General features: G+C 46.3%; 1 protein-coding gene across 1 annotated transcript; it reads right to left on the minus strand.

Moving 5' to 3' along the window:
• Positions 1-8,493: 8,493 nt before the first annotated feature.
• LOC123452304 (UDP-glycosyltransferase 83A1-like) lies at positions 8,494-11,984 on the minus strand. Its single transcript, XM_045128945.1, has 3 exons — positions 11,498-11,984; positions 8,942-9,483; positions 8,494-8,838 (listed from the first exon to the last, which is right to left on the minus strand). Exons 1-3 carry the CDS (start codon positions 11,982-11,984, stop codon positions 8,494-8,496), a joined length of 1,374 nt encoding a protein of 457 aa, XP_044984880.1.
• Positions 11,985-23,213: the final 11,229 nt, after the last annotated feature.

The following is a 23,213-nucleotide window of genomic DNA, read 5'->3' on the forward strand; positions in this document are numbered from 1 at the left end:
GAAAAAGATCAGGGGGAGGAGAGTGGAGGACCTAAAAGCTACTTTGGGTTTCTCGGGATGTTTTGCCGTCGACAGCGATGGGCTTAGCGGTGGTTTGGGGCTCTTCTGGTCAAGAGATGTCACAGTTTCATTGCTGAATTACAGCTCTTCCCATATTGATGTCAGTGTCCGACAAGGAAACAAAACCTGGCGATTTTTACGCACTTTTTTTGCTGTACCCCATGATGCATGGATTTGCTGTGGAGATTTTAATGAGATATTGCAGGGGGACGAGCAGTTTGGAGTTAGTCCCCGATCGAAGGCGCAAATGCGATCCTTCAGGGATGTAATAGCCGATTGTGCACTCCAGGAGGTGGGGTGGCAAGGTGTTCCCTTCACATGGGATAACAAACAAGAGGGCACGAGGAATGTAAAAGCACGCTTAGATCGGGCCTTTGTCAACCAGCAATTCTTGCAGTTGTTTCAGTTCCCAAAGGTTAAGCACATTTGTAGTGTGGAATCACATCATTGCTTTGTGCTGGCAGACCTAAAAGATTCGGAGTCGTGCGGCTCTCAGGCGCCACGACAGTTCCGATATGAGAATGTATGGCAGTCCCACCCAGATTATGATGATATGGTTGGCCGGATTTGGCGTTCAGGTTCGGGCCAGCAGGGTATGGAGGGGCTGCTCGATGCACCGACAATAGTTCAGACTCATCTTGGCTCCTGGGGGAAGAAAGAGTTTGGGAATATGGCGAAGAAAGTGCGCAAACTCCAGAAACGCCTTGGAAGACTCAGACATGCCTCGCTGGGACGTGGTCCGACAGTGGAGGAGAAAACAGTGGCGGAACAGCTGCGAGAGGCCCTCTGACAGGAAGAGGTTTGGATCAAGAAGCGATCTCGCATTACCTGGCTGAAGGAGGGTGATAGGAATACGAGCTACTTCCAAGCACAGGCGGCTCATCGGAAGCGGATCAATCGTATATCCTCGTTGCAGCGTAGCGATGGGCAGCTCTGTACTGACCCGACAGAAATAAAGCAGGAGATCTTTGCTTTTTACCAAGGGTTGTATCAGTCCCAAGGGTACAACCAAATGGATGATTTGTTGAATTGTGTTCAACCCCGCGTGTCGGAGGCAATGAACTTTGGTCTCGAGAAGGTTTTTGTGGCACAGGAAGTTCGTAACTCCCTTTTTGACATGGCCCCATCCAAAGCGCCGGGGGTGGATGGATTTACGGCTGGCTTCTTCCAATGATACTGGAATGCCGTGGGGGAAGATGTGACAGCGGCAATTCTTGGTCTCCTTAATGGAGCGGAAAAGCCAGCAGGGTTGAATGATACTGCAATCACATTGATCCCCAAGGTAACACACCCTCACAAGATTTCCCAATACAGACCAATATCTCTTTGCCTGGTGCTTTACAAGATTGCTTCCAAGGCAATTGCAAACAGAGTGCGCGGGATCCTGGACGAAGTGATCAGTGAAGAACAGAGTGCTTTTGTCCCAGGTCGTTTAATCACAGATAATATCCTTGTTTCTTACGAGACGATACATGCAATCAGACGCCGAAAACGTGGCAACAATCCCTGCTGTGCTATCAAGCTTGATATGCTCAAAGCGTAGGATCGGGTGGAGTGGCATTATCTCGAGGCAATGTTAACTAAATTAGGCTTTGGAGATCATTCTGTTAGACTCATCATGAAATGTGTCACCTCGGTACGGTTTACTATTAAGGTAAATGGCGAGCTTCTGCCCTTCTTCAGTCCAACAAGAGGTTTGCGGCAAGGATGCCCCTTGTCTCCGTACCTGTTTCTCATTTGTGCCCAGGGGCTCTCCTCGTTGCTGAACTATTATACTGGAGCACCTTTGAACAGAGGCATCTGGGTTAGTATTCATGCACCTTGGGTTAATCATTTGCTTTTTGCTGATGATAGCTTGATCTTCCTAAAAGCAAATACCCAGAGTGTTGCAAGGCTTAATGAGATTCTCCGTATCTATGCTGATTGCTCGGGTCAAGCAGTCAACAAGGAGAAGAGCTCGGTTTACTTTAGTGCAAATACAGCACACACGCTTCGCGAGGATCTCAAGCTTGAACTAGGGATCACCGTGGAGGCTTTTTCAGAAAGATACATAGGACTGCCCACGGCAATTGGCAAGATCACGAGTGGGACATTTATGCACATCAACGAACGTATACGCGGCAAGGTCCGGGGCTGGTCCGAGCGTAATCTTGCCTGTGCGGGACGAGAGGTATTGTTGAAATCCATCGCCCAAGCAATTCTGACTTTTAGCATGAGTTGTTTTCAACTTACTAAACAGGTATGCACGGGGATCACTTCATGTATGGCCAAATATTGGTGGGTAAGCTCTGTTGATAAGTGATCGCTCCACTGGCTTTCGTGGGATAAACTAGCGACACCAAAGATCAAAGGAGGAATGGGGTTCAAAGACTTGCAACTCTTCAATCTGGCCATGTTGGGCAAACAGGGTTGGAGACTTCTGACGCATCCTTTGACACTTTGTTCTCGAGTTCTTAAAGGGAAATATTTCCCTACTTAGGATTTTCTCCAAGCCACGGTACCGGCAAGGGCGTCAGCGACGTGGAGAGCAATCGTGGCTGGACGAGAAGCCTTGGAGATGGGTCTGGTACATCACATTGGTGATGGCGCTGCTACATCAATCTGGAATGACCCATGGATCCCAAATATTGCGGCTCTGAAGCCTACAGGCCGGATGGGCAGTGCACCCCTTGAGCTTGTCTCTGACCTAATTGATCCCTATAACAATTCTTGGGACATAGACTTGGTACGTCAATTGTTCTTTCACCATGAAGCTTAAGCTATTCTCAATATTCCTTTAAGCCAATCTGGTGGGGAGGATAGTCTGGCATGGGCTCTAGAAAAATCAGGAATCTACACTGTTAAATCAACGTATCGTTCTCTTGTGACCCGCAACGAGCTACGCTCCATAGGGGAAGGGACGATCACCGAATCTTCATCGGCAAATAAACGGCTGTGGACTGATCTCTGGAAGCTCAAAGTGATGCCCAAGGTTAGAGTTTTCTGGTGGAGAGTGCTACAGGGGATTCTACCAGATTCAATGACCTTGCAATATTGGCATATAAAGTCTCGTGGCATTTGTGAAATTTGCCGCTCCTCGGGGGAAGATTTGAAGCATGCCTTGGTGGAGTGTGTCCATGCAAAAGCTTTTTGGATGGCTGCCAGGGAAAGGTTTGATTTTCATCTCCCTAATTTGCATCCACTTACATGGGCGCAAGATATTCTGCTAGACCCAATGTTTACTGCAGAAAATAGGTGCTTGGTGATCTCTATCATGCATGCTATTTGGTCTTCGAGAAATAGATGGACCCATGATCGAGATGGCTATGATCCAGTCCAGGCGATCAAATGGGTACATGAAACCCTTGCGGTTCTGGAGCTTCCTAGGGCAAGATCAGTGCCTGGAGCTCAGCTATGGTGGCCACCAGAGGTAGGATGGATCAAAATTAATATTGATGGATCTATAGCCCCAGACGCTCTGTCGGGAGGGGCTGGTGGCGTCGCCCGCTCTCATCTTGCTCTCCTTGGAGCATGGAGTAAACCTCTGCCAGGAATTTCAGATCCTTTCATTGCTGAGCTATTATCCTTCCGCGAGGGGGTGATTTTTGCACAGCTGCGGGGCTACTCACATGTGATAATGGAGGTTGATAGCCTGGAGCTTGTCAACTTATGGAACTCGCGACACAATTCTCGTTCTATTGCGGCGCCTATCTGGAACGAAGTGGAGGATATTACCCTTAGCTTTACTTCTTTTTTGGTGCGACATGTTGGTCGAGAGCTTAATTTTCTGGCTCATCTATGTGCGAGGCGTGCTTGTACGCTCGAGGGCATTGATAGCTGGGTTGAGTCTTGCCCGGAATTTCTTTTTAGCAGCCTGAAGGCTGATTGTAATCGCACTATTTTACGTTAATAAAGCCCCTATCTTCGATGCAAAAAAACTAACAGGAGGAAACCAAAGACAAGAACTAAACAAGGCCACACTAAGCACTAAATTAAAGAGGCTAGCTAGAGCGAGGCAATGAGTTCTAGCCTTCCTGTAACGCCTCCACATACCTCTCCAAACAGACCAACACTCTAAGGCATACTCCAATCAATGAGTTAGTCGAAATAAGCTACGCTAACATAGTTGATCATATGAGCACGCCCCCGGCCCCCGCGTCGCCTTGCTTAGGCGACACGGGCGGCGACTCCAACCCCGGTCGCCAGCAGAGTCCCTCACCGGCTCTTCCCCCTCGCCGCCCCCAGTGGCCACCGCCGGGCAAAGCCCGCGTAGTGGTGGCGGCGGTGTGGTCTCCTCCGCCGCTCGGCGTCATTCAGTGGCTCCCGATCCAGATGCGTGTGGCCCGATCTACAAAGGGGGTCGGCCGCTTCCGACGCGGCGGCCTCGTGCATCTCCGACCGCTGTGCTTGGAGCTTCTCGACGGTTTGGGGCAGCGTCGGGGCGCGGCTGGTGGCGTTGTTCTGCCGGGGGTGGCACAGGAGGTTCGGCAGGGACCTGGCGTGCGGGCACGGGTGGGGTGAGGGTGTGTCGTGTGGGCGTCACGATTCTAGAGAAGTGGGGCGATGGCCCAGGGGTGGCCTGGTGTTCCGGCGCTCGCACTGGCGGATGCGGCTCAAATCCGACGCACTGCGGCGGCATGGCCTCAAGAGGTGCGTGCAGAGCGGATCTGGCCTGGTGTCCCTCCATGGTGCTGGTTATCACATGGAGGCTCGCGGTGGAGCCACCGCGGATCTGCTGTACCGAGCGGCGCGCGGAGGAAGCCGGGGCGACGACCCCGGGTTGTGGTGGTTTCCAATTTTTCGGGCGTGCGCGCTGGCATCTCTTTCGTAGCTTGAGGTGCTGCTGGGAGTGCAGGCGCGGTTGAGCTTGGTGGTCAACGAAGGAGGTCGCAAGGCGGAGAAGGCACGACTCCGTTGATCTCCATGCCTGTGGTGGTCCAGATCTGCAGGCTTCTATAGGGATGTGTGAGTTCCTGGCGAAAGCCTAGACCCGACTTTGTCTGTGCCGTAGACGACTACGCTCTCGAGCGTTCTATCCCTCCTTGGAGGCGTCGTCGTGGAACTCCTCTTCCCTACGAGGGGCTTGGGCTCTCCGAGTGAAAACCTGAGTTTCGAATGGTTTTCGAGGCGGGCGATGGCGAGGTCTTCGTCATTTCCTCCTTGGGGGCATTGCTTGGGAGAGCTAGCATGTGCTTGGCGCGTCTGATTTTCTCCTGCGTCGGGTTTGATGGATGCCGGGGCAGCGGCCCCCGACGGCTGATATGCGTCGAGGCGGCGACCTCGGATAGTGATGTGTGAGCCGACTCCATGGGTCAGTCTCTGGCTACATAGCAGATAGCACTGAGAGAGTGCGCACGCTGCCGTAGTGCCGCTACGAGCTGTGCGCTGCCTGCCCAACTCGACCGGCGAATTGGCGATGGCCGACGCGGCGCCGCACGTCATGGTGCTGCCGTTCCCGGCGCAGGGCCACGTCATGCCGCTCATGGAGCTGTCGCACTGCCTCGTGGACCACGACCTCGAGGTCACCTTCGTATGCACCGAGCCCATCCGCAACCTCCTACTCGATGCACTCGCCGTCAGCGGTAGGGAGGCACTGGGCGGCATCCGCCTCGTCTCTGTGTTGGACGACCTGGCCGACGGTGACAACCACATGGACCTGTGCAAGGTCCTTGCCGGGGTCCTCGGGCGCATGTCGGGCCACGTTGAGTAGCTCATCAGGGAGACGAAGGTGCGGTGGCTCGTCGTTCAACCACATCGGTGGTTACCCCCTCGAGATGGTTGCATGAAGATGAATGTTGATGGAGCGGTACCATGATCGCATCATGGAGGGAGGGGGGGGGGGGCAGGGGCAGCGCAGAGATAAGTCAGGACTTTACTTGGGGTCCTCGGCGATTGTCTTCACATATGTTAATGATCCATAGATTTTAGAGACATATGCGTGCCGAGAAGCTCTTTCTCTCGCTAAGGATTTGGGCGTGCAACGCATTCACATCGCCTCGGATTGCACTGGGGTGGTGAATGATATCACAAGGGGGACAGGTGGTCTGAATGCAGTTATAGTACATGAAATCATGAATTCTTGTAAAAGATTTAGCTCAATCTCTTTTAAACATGAGCGTAGGAACTTCAATTTTGAGCCTCACAATCTTGCAAAGTTTTCATGTAACCTAGAAATAGGTAAACATGTGTGGTTAGGCAACCCTCATAATCCAAACCTTGTATCTATGACCGTGGTTTTTGATGAATAGAGAGGTCGAGATTTCTCAAATAAAAGTAAAGGAACTCTCGACAAACAAAAAAAATCAAAGACAAACATACAAACAAAAAGTGTCACAAACAGTGTTGATGGTGTGATATCTAGTGTTTGTTTACTGTTGTTCTATGTTGCGTATTGTGTGGACACTATTATAAATATGTTATTTACGTAGGGGTGCTGCATAGGTGAACAAATAGGGGTAGGCCTCCTCCTGGCCGACGACGTGTCCTAAGACACATGTGGTGTCAAAATAGCCCAATTCGGTTAGAGACAGTCTAAGTGGTTTGTGAATAGAGTATCACATGAGATTGCTAAAACTGGTTATAGAGTTAAAACATCTTAGGTGCGAGTGTACCATCCTACGTCATGGCTGCTGTTTTCGAGGATTGTAAGAATATTTCTTCATTTATATATGGCATGTTGTTCCTTGATAAGTTATTGTACTTTGTATTGTACACCAGCATAATTCACGTGCTTTCATACAAAACTATGAAAAAAAAAAACAGAAGCTTTGGTTGGGGGGAGGGAGGGGGAGGCCCTACATAGGTGAACAAATATCATGTACGGTTAGAGCATCTTCAAAAGCCGCGCTTCGCGCCGCGCCTAGAACATGTATTTACAGCGCGCGTGCCGGCTGGTTTAGCGTAGGGATAGGCGCTGGCTCCAACAGCCGCGCTATAATGCAGCGCGCGCGCCGCTCCAGCAATGTCCAAAAATGCAGCGCGCGCACAACATTTTGTAAAGTAGATTCCATTAAATAAAAACGATATAAAGTTATTTTACATATATTGCAACTAGATAGGTAGTTCGAAAACATAGATAGATAGTTCGGTGCTAGATAGTTCGAAAACAAAAAAACTCCTAGTCGCTTCAGTCGTCTGCACCATCATCATCGTCGTTGGTGTCGTCAGAGGTTGACAGCCAGATGTCAAACCAACGCTCATCTTCTTCAGTGAAGAAGGACCTCCTGCCTGCATTGACGAGGTCGGCCTGCGCACACGCCAATGCCTTCCAACGACGCCTGTCCAACCGCTCCTCGCGGCGCCGGCGCGTGTCCTCCTCGCGGCACCGTTCCCAATATTCCTGCTCATAGGCGACGTCCTCCGGGTGGCGTCGGCGCCACTCCGCCATGACCCGCTCGTCCTCCTGGGCGACGAGGAGACGGCGCTGCAGCGCAGTGTGCTCCGCACGGTCTTGTGCGGAGTTTAGACGAGGCGGCGGGGCCAGGTCTAACGCCTGCTGGAGCGTGTGGACGTCCGGGAAATTCATCTGGAGGCGCGGCCTGCCTAGGCGCCACGCCGCCGCGTCGAACGCGCGGGCGGCCTCGTGCGCCGTTTCGTAGGTGCCGAGGCTCAGCTGGAGATCGCCGGAGCGTATCTCGGCGTAGAACCCGCCGTTGGGGCGCTGGCGGACGCCGCGGTAGCCCGACGCAGAACGGCGGCGCGGCGGCATAGTGGCGCGTCGGCGGCGGCGGCGGCACGAGAGGCAGAGAGAGAGCGCTGGGGCGGCGGCGCGAGAGGTAGAAGGAGAGAGAACGCGACGCGAGAGGCAGAGGTTCAGGCGAGGAAGCGGCAGCGCGCTGCCTTTTATGGGCGCGCGGGACGCGGCGCCGCAAAAATGGCGCGTGGGCTGCCGCCTTTTCGCGCACGCGCTAGCGGTTCCCGCGTGCGCGGTTTTCCCGCCGCCGCTGGAGCGCGCAATTCTGTCCCGCGCGCGGTAAAATGCCGGTTTAGCGTGCACGCGCGCCTTTTTCGTCGCTGTTGGAGATGCTCTTAACAGGTTTAGACCGTTAATGTTTGGTTTGAGACTAAATTTGTCAAAGATTATCACAACAAAGATTAGGCTAGTTTGACCAATTTTGATTGTTATTTTGTTCAAGCGACACCTTTGACAACCAAAAAAAACCAAGGCCTCACATTATATACATACAAAAACTGTTGCAACATTCTTTTAGGCTTGTCAACTTGTGGCTTTAATTTTGTTAAACTGATCTTAAACAAACTTGACAAAAATGTGTGACAAAATGTGACAATGCTAGGCCTAGAACGAAACAGATTAAGATGTACACAAGCGAACAACATGCATACGTGGTGAGCAATTATATTCTAGGAAGATGTACGCAAGGAAAACACCACAGAATGCATGCACAATAAGAAAATGTTTCTTCGTGTGTCTCAGAGTAGAGAGTGAAATGCAGCTCACTCGTTTAGGAGGCCAACAAATCTACTGAAATTCTCATGCGAGGACCCGCCCTCGGTGATGCTCCTGCGAGCTGCATCCCTCAGCGTCCCCACCCTCTCCGCGATTCCCTCGTCGCCGATGACCTGTGCAATTTTGCCCTTCACCTCCTCCTTCGCCACGACTCCATCTCCGAGCGTCACGGACAAGCCGGTCCTCCAGATGTCGCAAATGTAGCTCCGGTTCGTGAACTGGTCGGCGAAGTAGGGCCAGCACAGCATCGGCACGCCGTTCCTCACCCCCTCCATCGTGGAGTTCCATCCGCAGTGCGACACGAAGCATGCCACGGCAGGATGCGCCAGAACCTGCGTGTGAAAATGGATCAGAACCAGAACCTTGCAATGAACGCTGAGATCATGCCCTTGCCGGCGACGCGAAGCACGACACAGTTCTTGACAATGTAGACACCTGCTGCTGGGGGCACCAGCTGACGACCATGCCCTTGCCGGCGACGCGGCTCTGGAACTCGTCGAACCACGCCTTGCTGAGGCCGCCGGAGGTGAAGTCCGGACGCACCACCCATAGGAACGGCCGACCGGTGAGCTCCAGCCCCTCGGCGAGCTCACGGAACTGCCGCGGGTCGAAGATGGTGAAGCTGCCGAACGCCACGTACACGACGGAGCCTCCGGGCTGCGCGTCCAGCCACTCCAAGCAGCTGAGGTCTTCCGGCCAGAACTGCCCGACGGGCTTCCGGAGCTCCTGGTCGGCGAACAGCGGGCCGATGGGCAGAATCTCCGGGAACAGCTCGAACGCCGCTGGCTCGGCGTCGAGGAACGAGTTGCACACGACCATCTCGGCAAGGCTGGTCGCCTGGGCGTTGTCGGTGACCACCAGCTTGAAGACCAGCTGCTGGCCCTCGGGTGGACCGTCGATGCACCACGGCATGCGCGACGTGCAGATCGGCGGCATCTTGGGGCCGATCTCATATATCCCCTCTCGCTTTGCCACGCCTGCAATTTACTTACTTGTTATCATGTGTGCTTCAAGGGAAAAGTCGCAAAGCTGATTGATATGCAGTCTGCATAGAGGATGCACATATGACTTCTGGTGCACAGTTCATTATTTCCTTTTGAGGGAATTGCTGCAGAGTTTTAAAATTCAGCAACATTCTAGCTTATCTTTTAACAAACACACAATGCGTGGTTCAAACTTGAGCGGGAGAATGAGATGAGGTCTTTTGGTACCGATGCTGGAATTAAACAATAAAGACAATGATAAACCCTTAACATTCTCATTTTAAGCATGGCAATCCCATCGTTTTTCTTGACAACTTTAATTCACGCGAGGTTGACAAAATATGGCAATTTTCTGTCAGAAAAATGAACCGGGACAAAGTTGTCATGTCTTAATAACTAAAGTTACCATCTCGTGTCAAACATAATGCCGTGAAAAAACATTAGAGGTGACATGCTTAAAACCCGTACATTTTGGGCTAGGTGGCGGGTGATGTGTGGGAGGGAGCATTTGTCCGCTATGCTCAATAGATGTTTGATAAAATGACATAGAGAGAAATAAAGGAGGAAGAACAAGAAGACCAACACAACTTGCGAGTGTGGCATTTCTTTCTGCCAACTTGGCCCAACAAACGGGCCCGACTAATTAGTGACGTCATCAAAACATTTAGCATTTTGAATCCGTAGTTTTTGTCCTTGTCACATTTTTGGTTGGTACGAAGTGTCACGTTTTTATAAAATGACGGTTTTCCGAGAGTTATGCATGTAAAGTTATGGTTTTGTGCATTTTCCTCAATTTGTGGTTAGTTTGATATGCCATATCAAGAAAATTATCCGACTCAACGTTAATTTGACTCTCGCACTTCATTGAAAATTTGATGGGATATTTATCTAGCATAACTCCAAAATTAAGGTTTTTCTTAAATAACTATACATATCATATTAAACAACTGAAAAATATATTTTTATGAATAAGATATCGGCTTGACTTAGCAAGTCTGCAAGGCTTGATGCATGGATAATTTTCAAATGTTAGGACATAAATTGGTTTCTAAATCTATATATCTTTAGCATGACGGATGTTGAACCACACACCGCCAAATAGCGATCCTTTCCCTACACTGATGCCAGCGACAATTAATGTTGTCAGATTTGTTGGCTCTTTTTAGATCTTGGGAGCTGAAGTACCAATTAGGGAAAGCAGTTGGTTCCATCGTAGTGCGACGATTTGGACATTTTCATTCAATTTGTTAGCAACATTATCCGGTTTCTCGAACCCACTTGACTGGTAGAGAAGTAGTGTAAGTTTGTGTTTACGTGGGGTGATGCCCAATCAATGTCCATTCAACGATTTGTAGATCCCATTTCAAGCGGCGGGTGGCTGTTACGGTATTCAAAGCATAGTATGGTGAGACTGTTTGCAGGTGTCCCTTTTCTTTACCGTCAGTTCAGTAAGATTTTCAATTTTCAACGGACGCCATACAATTGAAGAAGGAAAATGACGTGTATGATTTTCAATGTAATTTTTGTAGTGGTTGTTTTGTGTCTAGTTGTCTTTTCATTGAACCGAATACTATTTTTTGTGATAATTACCAGATCTAAGGTGCTCCTCGGGGTTTTTTCTCAAACAAAAAAAAAATACATCTTTCACAATGGCTTTTAAATTTCAACATACACCTTCCATCTTAAAATATTTGAAGTTTTTAAGTTTGACCATATGTATGAAAAAAACCATACCAACTTCTGCAACAGAAAATTAGTTTTTCATTGGGTTTAGCATGATATATATTTTTATTAAACCATATATGTTCCATGCATGTTTTAGATATGAGCAAAAATTTCAATAAACTTGGCCCGAAAGTGTGATTTGGGACAAACCTAGAACTTTTAATATTTTGAAACGGAGTACGTATATATGAAACTTTCAAAACTTTTCTTTTTAGGATAATAAGTTGACAACTAAACAATGGAAACTAGGCAACTAGGCAGTAGAACGATGAATATTTCGTACCCTTGTCATCAATGAAGCCATCCTCTATCATCTTGGGAATGCTGGACCACATCCCGAGGCTCGCCGCGGCCGCCGGCCAGACGGCAGCCACCCGTACGCCGAGGTTCATGGCGCCCTGGAAGCAGAACCCCAAGTTGACGTCGGCGATGAGCCACTTGACCTTCTTCTCCCCGGACGCCTCCGTGTCCCTGATGAGGTCCTCCACGTAGCCCGGCACGTACCGCGTGATTGCGCCCACAAACTTGCAGAGGTCCCTGCGGTCCTCGCCGTCGGCCATGCCGTCCGGTACGGAGACCAGGCGGATGCCGCACAGCGCCTCGCCGCTGGTGCCGGTGTCGAGCAGGAGCGCGTGGATTACCTCGGTGCAGACGAAGGTAACCTGGAAGCCGTGGTCGACGAGGCGGTGCGACAGCTCCATGAACGGCGTGACGTGGCCCTGCGCCGGGAACGGCAGCACCATTACGTGAGGCGCGGCGCCGGCGGCCATGCTGGTCGACTGGTCCACGTAGGTGTATGCTGCTCTGTGTGTGTGTGTGTGAGAGAGAGTAGGTAGATGGAGAAACGGAGGCACTGATAAGCGCGCGCTGTTTTGGCATTTGCATCCGTCGGCGCCCTAAACGATCTCGTCGTTTTCGCTCTGCCCCGGTGCGATCCGCCAGGGCGCCGGCTGCCGTCCGTCGCCGGCGCTCGCGATGATGGACACGAGGAACGACTCGGTGAGAACTGAGAAGTGGTGGTCGGGCCGGTGGGGTTACCTTGTCTTCTTTGGTTTCCCGCGGGCTGTGTGATCCCGTTTTCCAGCCCATCAACAAACATCGCTTGCAACCAGTAGCTGCAACCCTTCAAGAAAAAAAAGACCCAGTAGTCTACTGCCGGCGTCGCCGTGATGAAGAAGACGTCTTCACACAGAGGAAATGATCTCCAATCGCGAGAACCAAACCTGTTATCGAGAGCGTCTCATGCTCCATCTCGTTTCTTTTCCGTGGCCAGGGCTGCTGAATTTGACATGACGCCTTCATCTTCACCGGCAGCGCACACTGCATGTCTGATGAAATTTCACGTCCAGCATGCCATGAGTAGAGCTTGAGGAAGACGCCATTAATTTTTCCGATGCTTGTGCGCCTCGCCGAATCACAGTGAGTACTTGAGGAGCCACGTCCGCTGAGCGCATCCAGGCTTGCACCCTGTCTCCCTGCAAGGCATTTCTTTAAAACTAACATCAAAACATATTTTCCCTTTTTTGCATATTGATCTATTCATCATAATCAAATGGGAAAATAGAGCTTATTTCTTTTAATTCTTATGTTTATTTTTATATGTGAGTGAAATGGGTCCGAATGATCTTATTCAAACCGTTGATTGCTTCCATGATTTGCCTGCTCATTTCTTCTGGGAGTAAGTCTTGATGTAGTTGTCTCTATTCCCTCTAACAGAGTGCTTCGACCGGATGGATTAATGGTAGATTTCTTAAGGCATGTGGGCCAATCATTAAACGAGATTCCTAGAAAAATGTGTTGGTTTTTCATTTAGGAGTCATTGATCTTACATGTATTAATGACTCCATAATTACTTTGATACCGAAAGATAACTCCCGTGTTCACTGATGACAAAAATTATGTGACAATGCCACATAAAATTTTCATCACTTTTTTTGCATGCATGAAATCTACGGCATTGTTCAAGTTGATTGTATATTTCCAAGTTTTTTCTTAAAACTAGCACCAAAGTATTATTTTTCACTTTTTTGAGCTGGTTTATTCATGAGAATCAAACTAGCAAATAGTTATTCTTGTGTTTAGTTTCTATCATTTTCTTTTATGTGAGTGAAATGAGTGTATATAATCTCTTTCAAACCATTGATTACTTCCATGGTTTGTCCTCTCCTTTCTTGTCCAACGGAAATTGATCATGTAGTTGCCTCCATTCAATCAGACAAAGGGTCTGGAAGAGCTGGATTTAATGATACATTTCTTAAGGGGATAAAATCACTGTTGTGACCTTATAAATGAAGATGTGTACATAATGAACTCGTTAGAAAATTAATCACAATCTAATCTTTTTAGTAACGCCAGAGCCCGTGGCGTTGCATCTGAACTACAAAACGCCTGTCAACTGTGGCGTTTCCTGCCAAAATTGCAACGTCAATCTAATGTGGCGTTGCCGGCCACGACAAAAACGCCATACACCCTTGTGTTTCTAAGGCCGCGGTGCTGATATACTGCTTGCTTGTGTGGAGCGTGGCATAATGATCAAACTTAACCTCTTTGTTGAATGATTTCACAGACTGAACCTAGTTCAAAAAAAATTCACCGAGCTGACCCTTTTGTGTGACGCACGATGCATAGGCGCCACACTACACCGTGTGACGCCTAAGCCGTCGGCGTCACACAAAAAGACCACGCTGGCGCTGCAGGGCCCACCCCCGACCGTGTGACGCCTAAGCCTCGGACGTTGCACATGCTGCAGTGTGACGCCGAGCGCTTAGACGCCACATGCACTTATGCATGGCCAATCGGGTTGAATGACATTGGCACGGGGCAAAGAAACCAGTGAGCAAGTGCACGAACCAATGCGCGTACCAGACTCGCCAGGCTTCACGGGCCCACCCCAACTGCTCGTCATGCAGGCATGCAGCACAACGCTGGGCTGTACGTGCTCGGCTATCTATCGCTATATCTGAATCTTTGAATGATGAAAAGAAAAAACAGGCCAGGGATTGGAACCCGCTTGCACACCAAAATTTATCATAAGCGATTTCAGGTAACCAAGGCACTGGTAGCACATGACGAGATGGTGCCACGTTACACAGAATGAAGGAAAATTCTAACCACCATCTTACCACAGGCCAAGAAAGGGCATACACTCGGAGAGACAGATCTCTCTCTCTTGAAAAAAAAATGATTTAGGCCCTGTTTGGAACCATCCAGATTATATAATTCAGTTTTTATGATCTATTATCTTTTCAAACAGGACAACTTATAGTGTAGATTATAAAAACTAGATGGATAGATTATTAAAAACTCATAATCTACTCTATACCAGCAAAAATCAGATTATGGATTGCTAATGACCCATTACCCTTGTAAAGTTGGAGATAATAACATTTCTACCACCGCTACCCTCCTCTTTTAAAAAAAACAGAGGGTAGACAGGTCATTATGCAATGTAAAACCTGAATTACAGTTTATATAATCTGGCCTCCAAACATGTTCACCTAGATTATTTTTGTAAACCAGATTATATAATTTATCTTCATAATCCAGATTATCATAATCTATTATGGTTCCAAACAGGGCCTTAGAGCTATCATCAAACTTCACCGGAAGTACAAAACGCATCAAACTCGACGGAACTAGAGTGTATATCCAACAGAAAGGGCAAGTAAGCACTGCCGATGAACACGCAGGCAGCATCCCTCCCATCCATCGGCGCGACAGGATTCGGGGTTCAGGAGGCGATGCATGAGTTGAGGCCCAGGCATCCCATCCACAGGCTCCTCTATTTCCCTCGGGCTGCCTCCTCGCCTGGGAGCCGCCGCTCCCCGTCGACCGGCCGCACCACCCGCCTGGAGCCGCCGCTCTTGGCCGCGGCTGCTTCGAAGGACACCCGGGACGCGTTGCCCTCGGGCTGCCTCCTCGCCTGCTTCTTGGGTGCGGGCTTGCGCGAGGGCGGCGAGTACCTGAACCACACGTCGCTGCAGGCCTTCGGCTCAGGCGTGGCGGCATAGCACACATCCGGTGCAACAACGGCCGGCGGCGGTCCCGCTGTCCCCTCCAGCGCGTCGTGGTGGTAGTTGTAGTTCCACTCCACTCCGCATGGCGCGGCCGCCGCTTCGACTGACCGCCGGCCGACCGGCCGTCTGGATTCGGCCGCGGGTTGCATAATGCATAAGTGTATGTGTGACGCCTAAGCGTTCAGCGTCACACTGCAGCATGTGCAACGCCCGAGGCTTAGGCGTCACACAGCCGGGGTGGGCCCTGCAGCGCCAGCGTGGCCCTTTTGTGTGGCCGACGGCTTAGGCGTCATACAATGTAGTGTGGCGCCTACGCGTCGGGCGTCACACAAAAGGGTCAGCTCGGTGAATTTTTTTTTAACAAGGTTCAGTCTGTGAATTCATTTAGCAAAGAGGTTAAATTTGTCCATTTTATCGTGGAGCGTAGCACTTGTCCTGTGCGGATTTGACAGCCTAATTTATGGTTTGCAATGATGTATCTTCTTCTCTCCTCTGCGTGGCCGGTGGAAATCAATCAATGGGCAGCGCCACTCGAGTAAGACTAGTTACAAGCATGAAGATAGCATAATTTGTTTAATCACTACTCCCTTCATATCTAAATATAAGTCTTTTAAGATATTTTATTAGGTGTCTACATACAGAGTAAAATGAATGAATCTGTACTCTAAATTATGTCTATATACATCCGTATCTAGTTCATTTGTTGAACCTCTAGACAGACTTATATTTAGAAACGGAGCGAGTACATGTAACGGACTATGCCTCGGAGGGAGTACCATGCATGTACATCGGAGGGAGTACCATGCATGTACATCTCTCTCTCTCCTCCTGCTGCTACTCCCTTGCTACGTACTGTTGCTCTCTCTTTTTTCTACAGGATGGACCTGCACAGCTAGTTCCGCATGCACGCTCGCCCTGTGAGCAGCGCTGCCTGGCCGGCCGGCCTGCCTGCTCTCTTCGCATGTCACACAACCTTACAAGGCGCCCAACTCACGGTCATCATGATATGGGAAAAGATTATTTTCAACCTAGAACTTGCGGAAACGCCAACGTCAATGAAACGCCAAAGCCAATGACGTTTCGCCTGGACTGCAATGCGAGCTAGACTGACGTCTGAATATGGATTAGAAACGTCAAGGTAGGCTGACGTTTCTACGTGGAGCAGCAACGTTGCGGGCTCTGACGTTTTTAAAGGGTCAAATCGTGAAATACTTTCATATCGAATCCATTTTATGCCCATGTTTACTTATGGGGTCAGAACAGTGATTTTGTTCTTCTTAAGGCATGTTGGCCAATCATTTAAGGGAACTATTACAAGATATGTGGTTATTCTCATGTTGGGTCATTGATCTTACATGATTTAATGTTTCCACAATTACTTTGATACCAAATAATAACTCTCTTAAACCCCCTCATGACTACATGAATATTTTTTTGCGTAGCTATTATTTGGATTTGCTGGAAATATTGCTTGATGGAATGATGGTGATCTCCAATGCAGAACATTCTTCGGTTAGTCCACATTAATCAATATGAGTTTATTATGTCCAATGCTATACAAGATTACCTTGAATGGTCTTTAGAGTATTTGCACTATTGTAAGAATTATGGAAAAGGATGTCCTTCTCAAACGAGATCGTTCCGAAGCTTTTTATATTCTATAGCATTATGTGAGTATTCAAATTCTTCATGAGACGAGTTACTATGATTGGTGAGAGGGCGGGATTCAAGTTATTATTTCTTCTAGCATGTCCGCGGTTTGGTTTAATGAGGTGGCTGGTAAGAAGTTTCATCGCAAGTGTGTGGTTTGTTAGGGTGATCCTCTTTCACCACAGTTATTCGTCCTAGCCATTGGCATTTTATATATCAGCCATTGACTTGTACTCCCTTCGTTTCTAAATATAAGTCTTTCTGAAGATTTCACTAATAGACTACATATGGATGTATATAGACATATTTTAGAATGTAGATTCACTCATTTTTCTCCGTATGTAGACTCTTAATGAAATCTTTTAAGAGACTTATATTTAGGAAGCGGAGCGAGTAGTTGATTTTAGATCACCTTTGTCAGCCCAGCCAGTTTTTTTAGGTAACGGTCAGGTGTACTGCCGATGCATTTCAGAGGACAAGCAATAAAGTTTCAGTTGCAGAGATGGGATTATGGCTTCCAGAAGCTAAAAAAAAAAAACAATCTAACCAGGTTCTGGTCCAGTCCATTTTCTCCAAAACTGTCCCAGGTGATACATGCATGAGCCGCCACCATGTCCGCTTTAATCATGCCAAAGACCTGATCCGCTGTGCATGCAGAGTTGTGAAACACCCGCCTGTTTCGCTATTTTCAAATGTGCCAGCAGGCATAGGTTGCAAGAAATCTCAGTCCACCGAGAAGCAAGAGAGCAGTTTGACTCATTCGGCAGGATGAGAGCTGGTTGAGCCAACCAACCAGCAAGCAAGAACCATAACTCGCGAGCCAGGCCAATTATCCTTTCATATTTATTTTGAAGGGCACGATTTTCCTTTAATCTATAGGATACTGATAATCCTCTCGTGATAGTGGAAACTTATTGAGCCGAGCTTTTGCTCCGAAAGCATGCCCTAGCCTTCGCCGTCTTCTTCTTTTTTCTTAAACCATTTGATTGCATGACAATTTTTCAAAATTGTCCATGGTTCTATCAATGTGTTACTCGAAAGAATTTCATCTGTTGCAACTCTTTTGTATTGCTCCGTGAGAAAATAATTTCATCAGTTATTTGGGTTGCTACGGAATTGATGTAAAGATGAAATTGCGTCTAGAACAATACTCGCCACGCCACACATCCTGTATAATTAGATCAGGATTGCTATTTCACATCTAGATGCAATATATTATCTCACATATAAATTTCTAGCCGGTGGATTCAAGCACTAGGATTAGTGTTTTTTTCCTTTATCACGCACTAGCGCAATCGAGCAATCTGCCAAAAAAACATTGTCGGCGCATGTTCCCTAGCGAGAGGCCCACTGGCCCACTATGTGCAATGTTTCAGTTTTATGTATTTTTTCTTTCATTGACTCATCTCGTATTTTTTCTGGAACTTGTCTCGTTTGAATTTAATTGTACAAGCATATCTAGGTGCGTTTACTTATTTTCAAGTCTCTCTTCTCTTTGCCTTTTCCACCAGACCCATTTGTTTGTAGGCCTTTTATCATTTTTATGTGGAAAAGCTATCATAATTACCAGTGTAAAATAGTCATGAGCCCAACAATTTTATATTCCTCCGTCTCAAAATAACTGTCTTAAGCTTAATATAACTTTATACTAGAGCTAGTACAAAGTTGAGACAGTTATTTTGGGACAGAGGGAGTACTTTCTATTTTTTGCAAGCTTTTTTTGTGAAATTTACAACTAGTTTTGTTAGGTTATTAGACCACACGAGAAAAATATATTAAGACGATTCATTTATAAAAATACATTTTTCTTTATTGATTTTTGAAAGGAAAGATCAATGGCCAGTTCCATGTCTACCATCGACTCGTAACTAGGTCTCATAGTTCTTTTCGTCCGAGTTCCATGCCAATCCTAGACTTGTAAGTGGACCATAGTTTGTTTCCGTCCCACTTGAATCTCCATAGTCAACTTACAACTGGATCCATAGATTTTGTTGTCCAAATTTCAAGTTCATCCCCCGACGCGTAACGAGTGTCCCTAGTTGCGTTTGTTGTCCCAATTGCAAGCACACTCTGGAGTTACAAATGAGGCCCATAGTTGTGTTCGCCCCCGTTGCAAGCCCATCCCTAACTCGCAACTGGGTCCATAGTTTTTTGTGGGCGGCATTTGACAACCCTTAAAGCCCATCCCTAACTCGCAACTGGGCCCACCCTCAACTTGCAACTGTTCTTTTTCGTTGCCCAAGTTACAAGCCCACCCTCGAGTCGCAACTATTTCTGTAGTCCGAGTTGCAAGCTCACCTTTCGTCTTGGAATTGGGTCTTGTAGTTGTTTTCGTTGTAGTTGCAGTCTAACCCCTCAACTCACAATTGGCCACGTCCATTTTCTTGGGTGATATCCCAGTTACAAGTCATTCTCAACTTGCAACTATTGTTAGTCCACTTGCAAAGGCCACCCTCGACTCATAATTGTTTTTGTCATCCTAGTTGCAAGCCCACCCCGACTCGCAGTTGGACCTAGTAGTTATTTTTCTCTCAGTTACAAGTATGCCATCGACTCGCAACTAGCCTCATATTTTTATTGTTATACCAGTCGCAAGTCCACCATTGACTCGCAACTATTGTTGCCTCAATTGCAAGCCCACGCTAGATTTGCACCTATTTTGTAATCGCAGTTGCAAGTATACCCTCGACTCACAAATGGCCCCCTACTTGTTTTCATTTCAGTTGGAAGCCAAACCTGGACTCACAATTGGGCATGTCTATTGTTTTTACCTTAGTTGCAAGTCCACCTTTGACTCGTAGTTAGGACCATTTTTCTTGTTTTTTGTCCCAATTTTAAGTCCAGCTTCGACTCGCAACTTGGACCGAAGTTATTTTTGTTTTATTTGCAAGCTCAAAATTGACACGCAACCATCCCCATAGTTGTCTTTATCCCGGTCGCACGCCTACCCTCGACTCACAACTGGACCCGATAGTTTTTTTGTCCCAGTTGCAAGCCCACCTTCAACTCGCAAATGGACCCAGTAGTTTGGCTTTCATCCCAATTGCAAGTCAACCCCCAACTCACAATTAGGCATGTAGTTATTTTTGTCCTAATTGCAAGCTCACCTTAGACTCGTAAATGGGCCACATAGTTGTTTTTGCCTCACTTGCATACCCAACCTCAACTCGTAAGTGGGCGTTATTTGTTGTTATCTCAGTTGCAAGTCTACCCTCAACTCACAGCTGGACATGCATTTTTTTATCCCAGTTGCAAGCTCACCCTTGATTCGCACATGTGCTACTGCCCGTAGTTTATTTTTCATCTCAGTTTCAAGTCCACCCTTGGCTCACAACTGGACCCAATAGTTGTTTTTGTCCTAGTTGCAAGCCTATCCTCGAGTTGCAAGTGAACCCGATAGTTATTTTTTGTCCCAGTTACAAGCCCATCCTTGACTCGCAATTGGCCCCCATAGTTTCGTTTTTGTCCCAGTTGCAAGTGCACCCTCGACGTACAAGTGTGCATATAGTTGTTTTTGTCTCAGTTGCAAGACCACCCTCAACTCACAATCGGGCCCCGTAGTTGTTTTTTGCTTCAGTTGCAAGCCTATTCTCAACTCACAATTGGGCCCACTTTTTAAGTTATCCCAACCGCAAGTCCAAACTTGACTCGCAACTGAGCATGTAGTTATCTTTCGCTGAGTAGAAAGCTCGGCCTCAACTTGTAACTAGGTATGTAGTTGTGTTTGTCCCAGTTGCAAACTCAATCTTGACTCGCAACATGGTACGTAGTTTATTATACATCTAAGTAACAAGTCCACACTTGACTCACAGCTCGGCTTGTAGTTTTTATGTTTTTCGAGTTGCATGTCCACTCTTCGCTCGCAACTGGGTATGTAGATTTTTCTAGTTTATTTTTCATCTCAGTTACAAGTCCACACTTGAAAGCTCACCTTGAATCGCATCTGAATCCATAGTTTTTTGTTTGTTTAATTTTAGTTGCAAGTTCGTCATCGACTTTGTAGGTTCATCAGTTTTTTCTTTTTCTTTTTTTCTCATTATTCTTCTTTTCAATTTTATTTTATTTTTTCAGTTCATCAACCTTTTCCAAATTTCATGGAACTTTTTTACAAAATTCTGAAAAATCAAAAAAATGTTAACTTTTCATTTTTTGCAGTTTCCCTCAAATTACTAACTTTGCCAAGCCATGATTTTTTCCATTTCTTTTAATTGATGAATTATTTTTCAACTTTGTTCACTTTTTTCATTTAAATTTTTTCAAATTAAGAACAGTTTCAAGTCATTATCTTTTTTTATTTTATTTTTATTTTTATGATCTCATTTCAGATGGATGTTTTTAAAGTCATCGTTTGGTGGATAGAGGTCAAAGGTTCTCCAATTCACGATTAGTTTTTATAGATGCTTGCAAGGAAAAAAGGGTAGCAAGCCAAGCAACCTAGCGGTGCATCGCTACTGTCAAAATTGGTAGCAAGCCAAGCAACCTAGCGGTGCATCGCTAGTATCAAAAAGCCAGGGCAATTGGTGCTACCGGTGTACCCGACCCCATTGCACAGTTTAAAATATTCAAACAAAAATCGAAGAAATAGTTAGTTCATTGACACAACATCATTGTATGTTGTCATAAAAAAATCAAATCAAAATTAAAAACATTGCTCAAGATACAAAAAATGACAAATTCAGCATTAATGTGCTAATGTGCCAAATCTGAAGCCCAACTTGTGTTATGTATTATTCAATGTCGAATATTGATTTGAACTTTTATGACAACATACATTGATGTCATGTTAATGTATTAATTTTTTCTTTGATTTTTCAAACATTTTAAAATGTGCAACAATGATCCAGTGCACGAGTAGCACCAATTGCTCCGGTACACGAGATACACTCCGGTCATCAAGGAGCGAAAAGTAATCTGACAATAGGCCATGGCCCACTAGGAAGGGCATGAGGCGCCAAACGAGTGGGAGCTCCTAGTCGGCGCCTTAAGCGTCGACTAGGAGAACCAGCGTCCACACGCCCTGCATAATGGGCCGGCCCAGTCTCAGGGCGGATGTTTTTATCAAAACTAAAAAAGCAAAAAACAAAACTGAACATAAAAGGTTCATAAAAGCGAAAAATGGTTCACAAATTTTGAAACAAAAAGTGCATGAATTTGAAAAAAACACAGTGATATGAAAAAACAGTTCACAAATTTTAAAAAGTTTACAGATTTTGAAAATTAGTTCATGAATTTCAAAAAAGTTTTCAGAAAATTCGTTGAACTGAAAAAAGTTCACGAATCTTTAAAAAGTTTAGCATTTTTGGAAAAATTTCATCAAATCTCAAAAAAGTTCATCATAATTTGAAAATTTTTCATCGATATTCAAAATAGTTCATGCGATTTTAATAAAAAATTTGTAAGATTCTGAGAAGGGTTCATTGATTTGGAAAAATATTTGTTCATTTGAAAAAAAGTTAACCAAAAAATGGTTGCATTTTTTGGAAAAAAATAAATGAATATGAAAAAGAAATAGAAATAGTAAAGAAAATAAAAAATAAACCAAAAGGAACCAGTCCTAAAAAAACCTAAATTAAAAAACCCTTCTAGAAAACTTTCGGAGGCTTCATAAAACCGGAACCCCTCCTCCCTTCCGATGGGCCAGCCCATGATCGAACGACGCCGGTTAAAAAAATGTACATTATCCAAAGCCTACAACGTTAAATAGGATTTGTCCAAACGAGTCTTCGAGAAAAGGAACTCTCGACAAAGAAAAAATCTTTATCTAATAATAAAGAGGCTATCACTTCCGTCGAAAAACCCATCGAGGTGATTTTACAAAAAAGCACTTACTGTTTATGACATTAAACTCGTAGTATATATTAAATATTTTTTTAAATACTCATATCTTTTAAACCGTAACTCCAAATTTAACATATTATACATGGAATTTGATTAGAAAAATATGTAGAATTTAAATATGATATTATTTTGTCTGTTAAACGTTTAATAAAAATACTATCTAGGGTGCAATCTTAATAAATAAGTCATTATTCGTCTTTCTTTCATACCGGTACTCATCCGGGTTGGGAATGAACACGTCAACAAAATCAGGATTAGAGATGAAACTGAAGGTCACTTGACTGATTCTTTATACGTATTAAATCTACATGCAAGCCACGTTAAAATAGAAGACCTGTGAAATTTTGAACTGCATTTTTGTAGGATAAGACCATCTTTATTTGTATCGTAACTATAAATTCTCAAATTATAGACATTTTTTATAAATTAAGAGCGTGTGTCGTGTGGTATTTCTTTCTCCCGTTGCAACGCATGGGCCCTTTTGCTAGCGAAGAC

This window comes from Hordeum vulgare, chromosome 5H, assembly GCF_904849725.1.
Source record: "Hordeum vulgare subsp. vulgare chromosome 5H, MorexV3_pseudomolecules_assembly, whole genome shotgun sequence".
In the NCBI taxonomy this organism is placed as follows: domain Eukaryota; kingdom Viridiplantae; phylum Streptophyta; class Magnoliopsida; order Poales; family Poaceae; genus Hordeum; species Hordeum vulgare.

Coding starts and splice junctions, on each gene's coding strand:
- LOC123452304 (XM_045128945.1), bottom strand. CDS start 11,984: ATGGCCGCCGGCGCCGCGCCTCACGTAATGGTGCTGCCGTTCCCGGCG. Junction 9,484..11,497: donor TGGCTTCATTGATGACAAGG/GTACGAAATATT, acceptor AGTAAATTGCAG/GCGTGGCAAAGCGAGAGGGG. Junction 8,839..8,941: donor GCTGGTGCCCCCAGCAGCAG/GTGTCTACATTG, acceptor TTTCACACGCAG/GTTCTGGCGCATCCTGCCGT.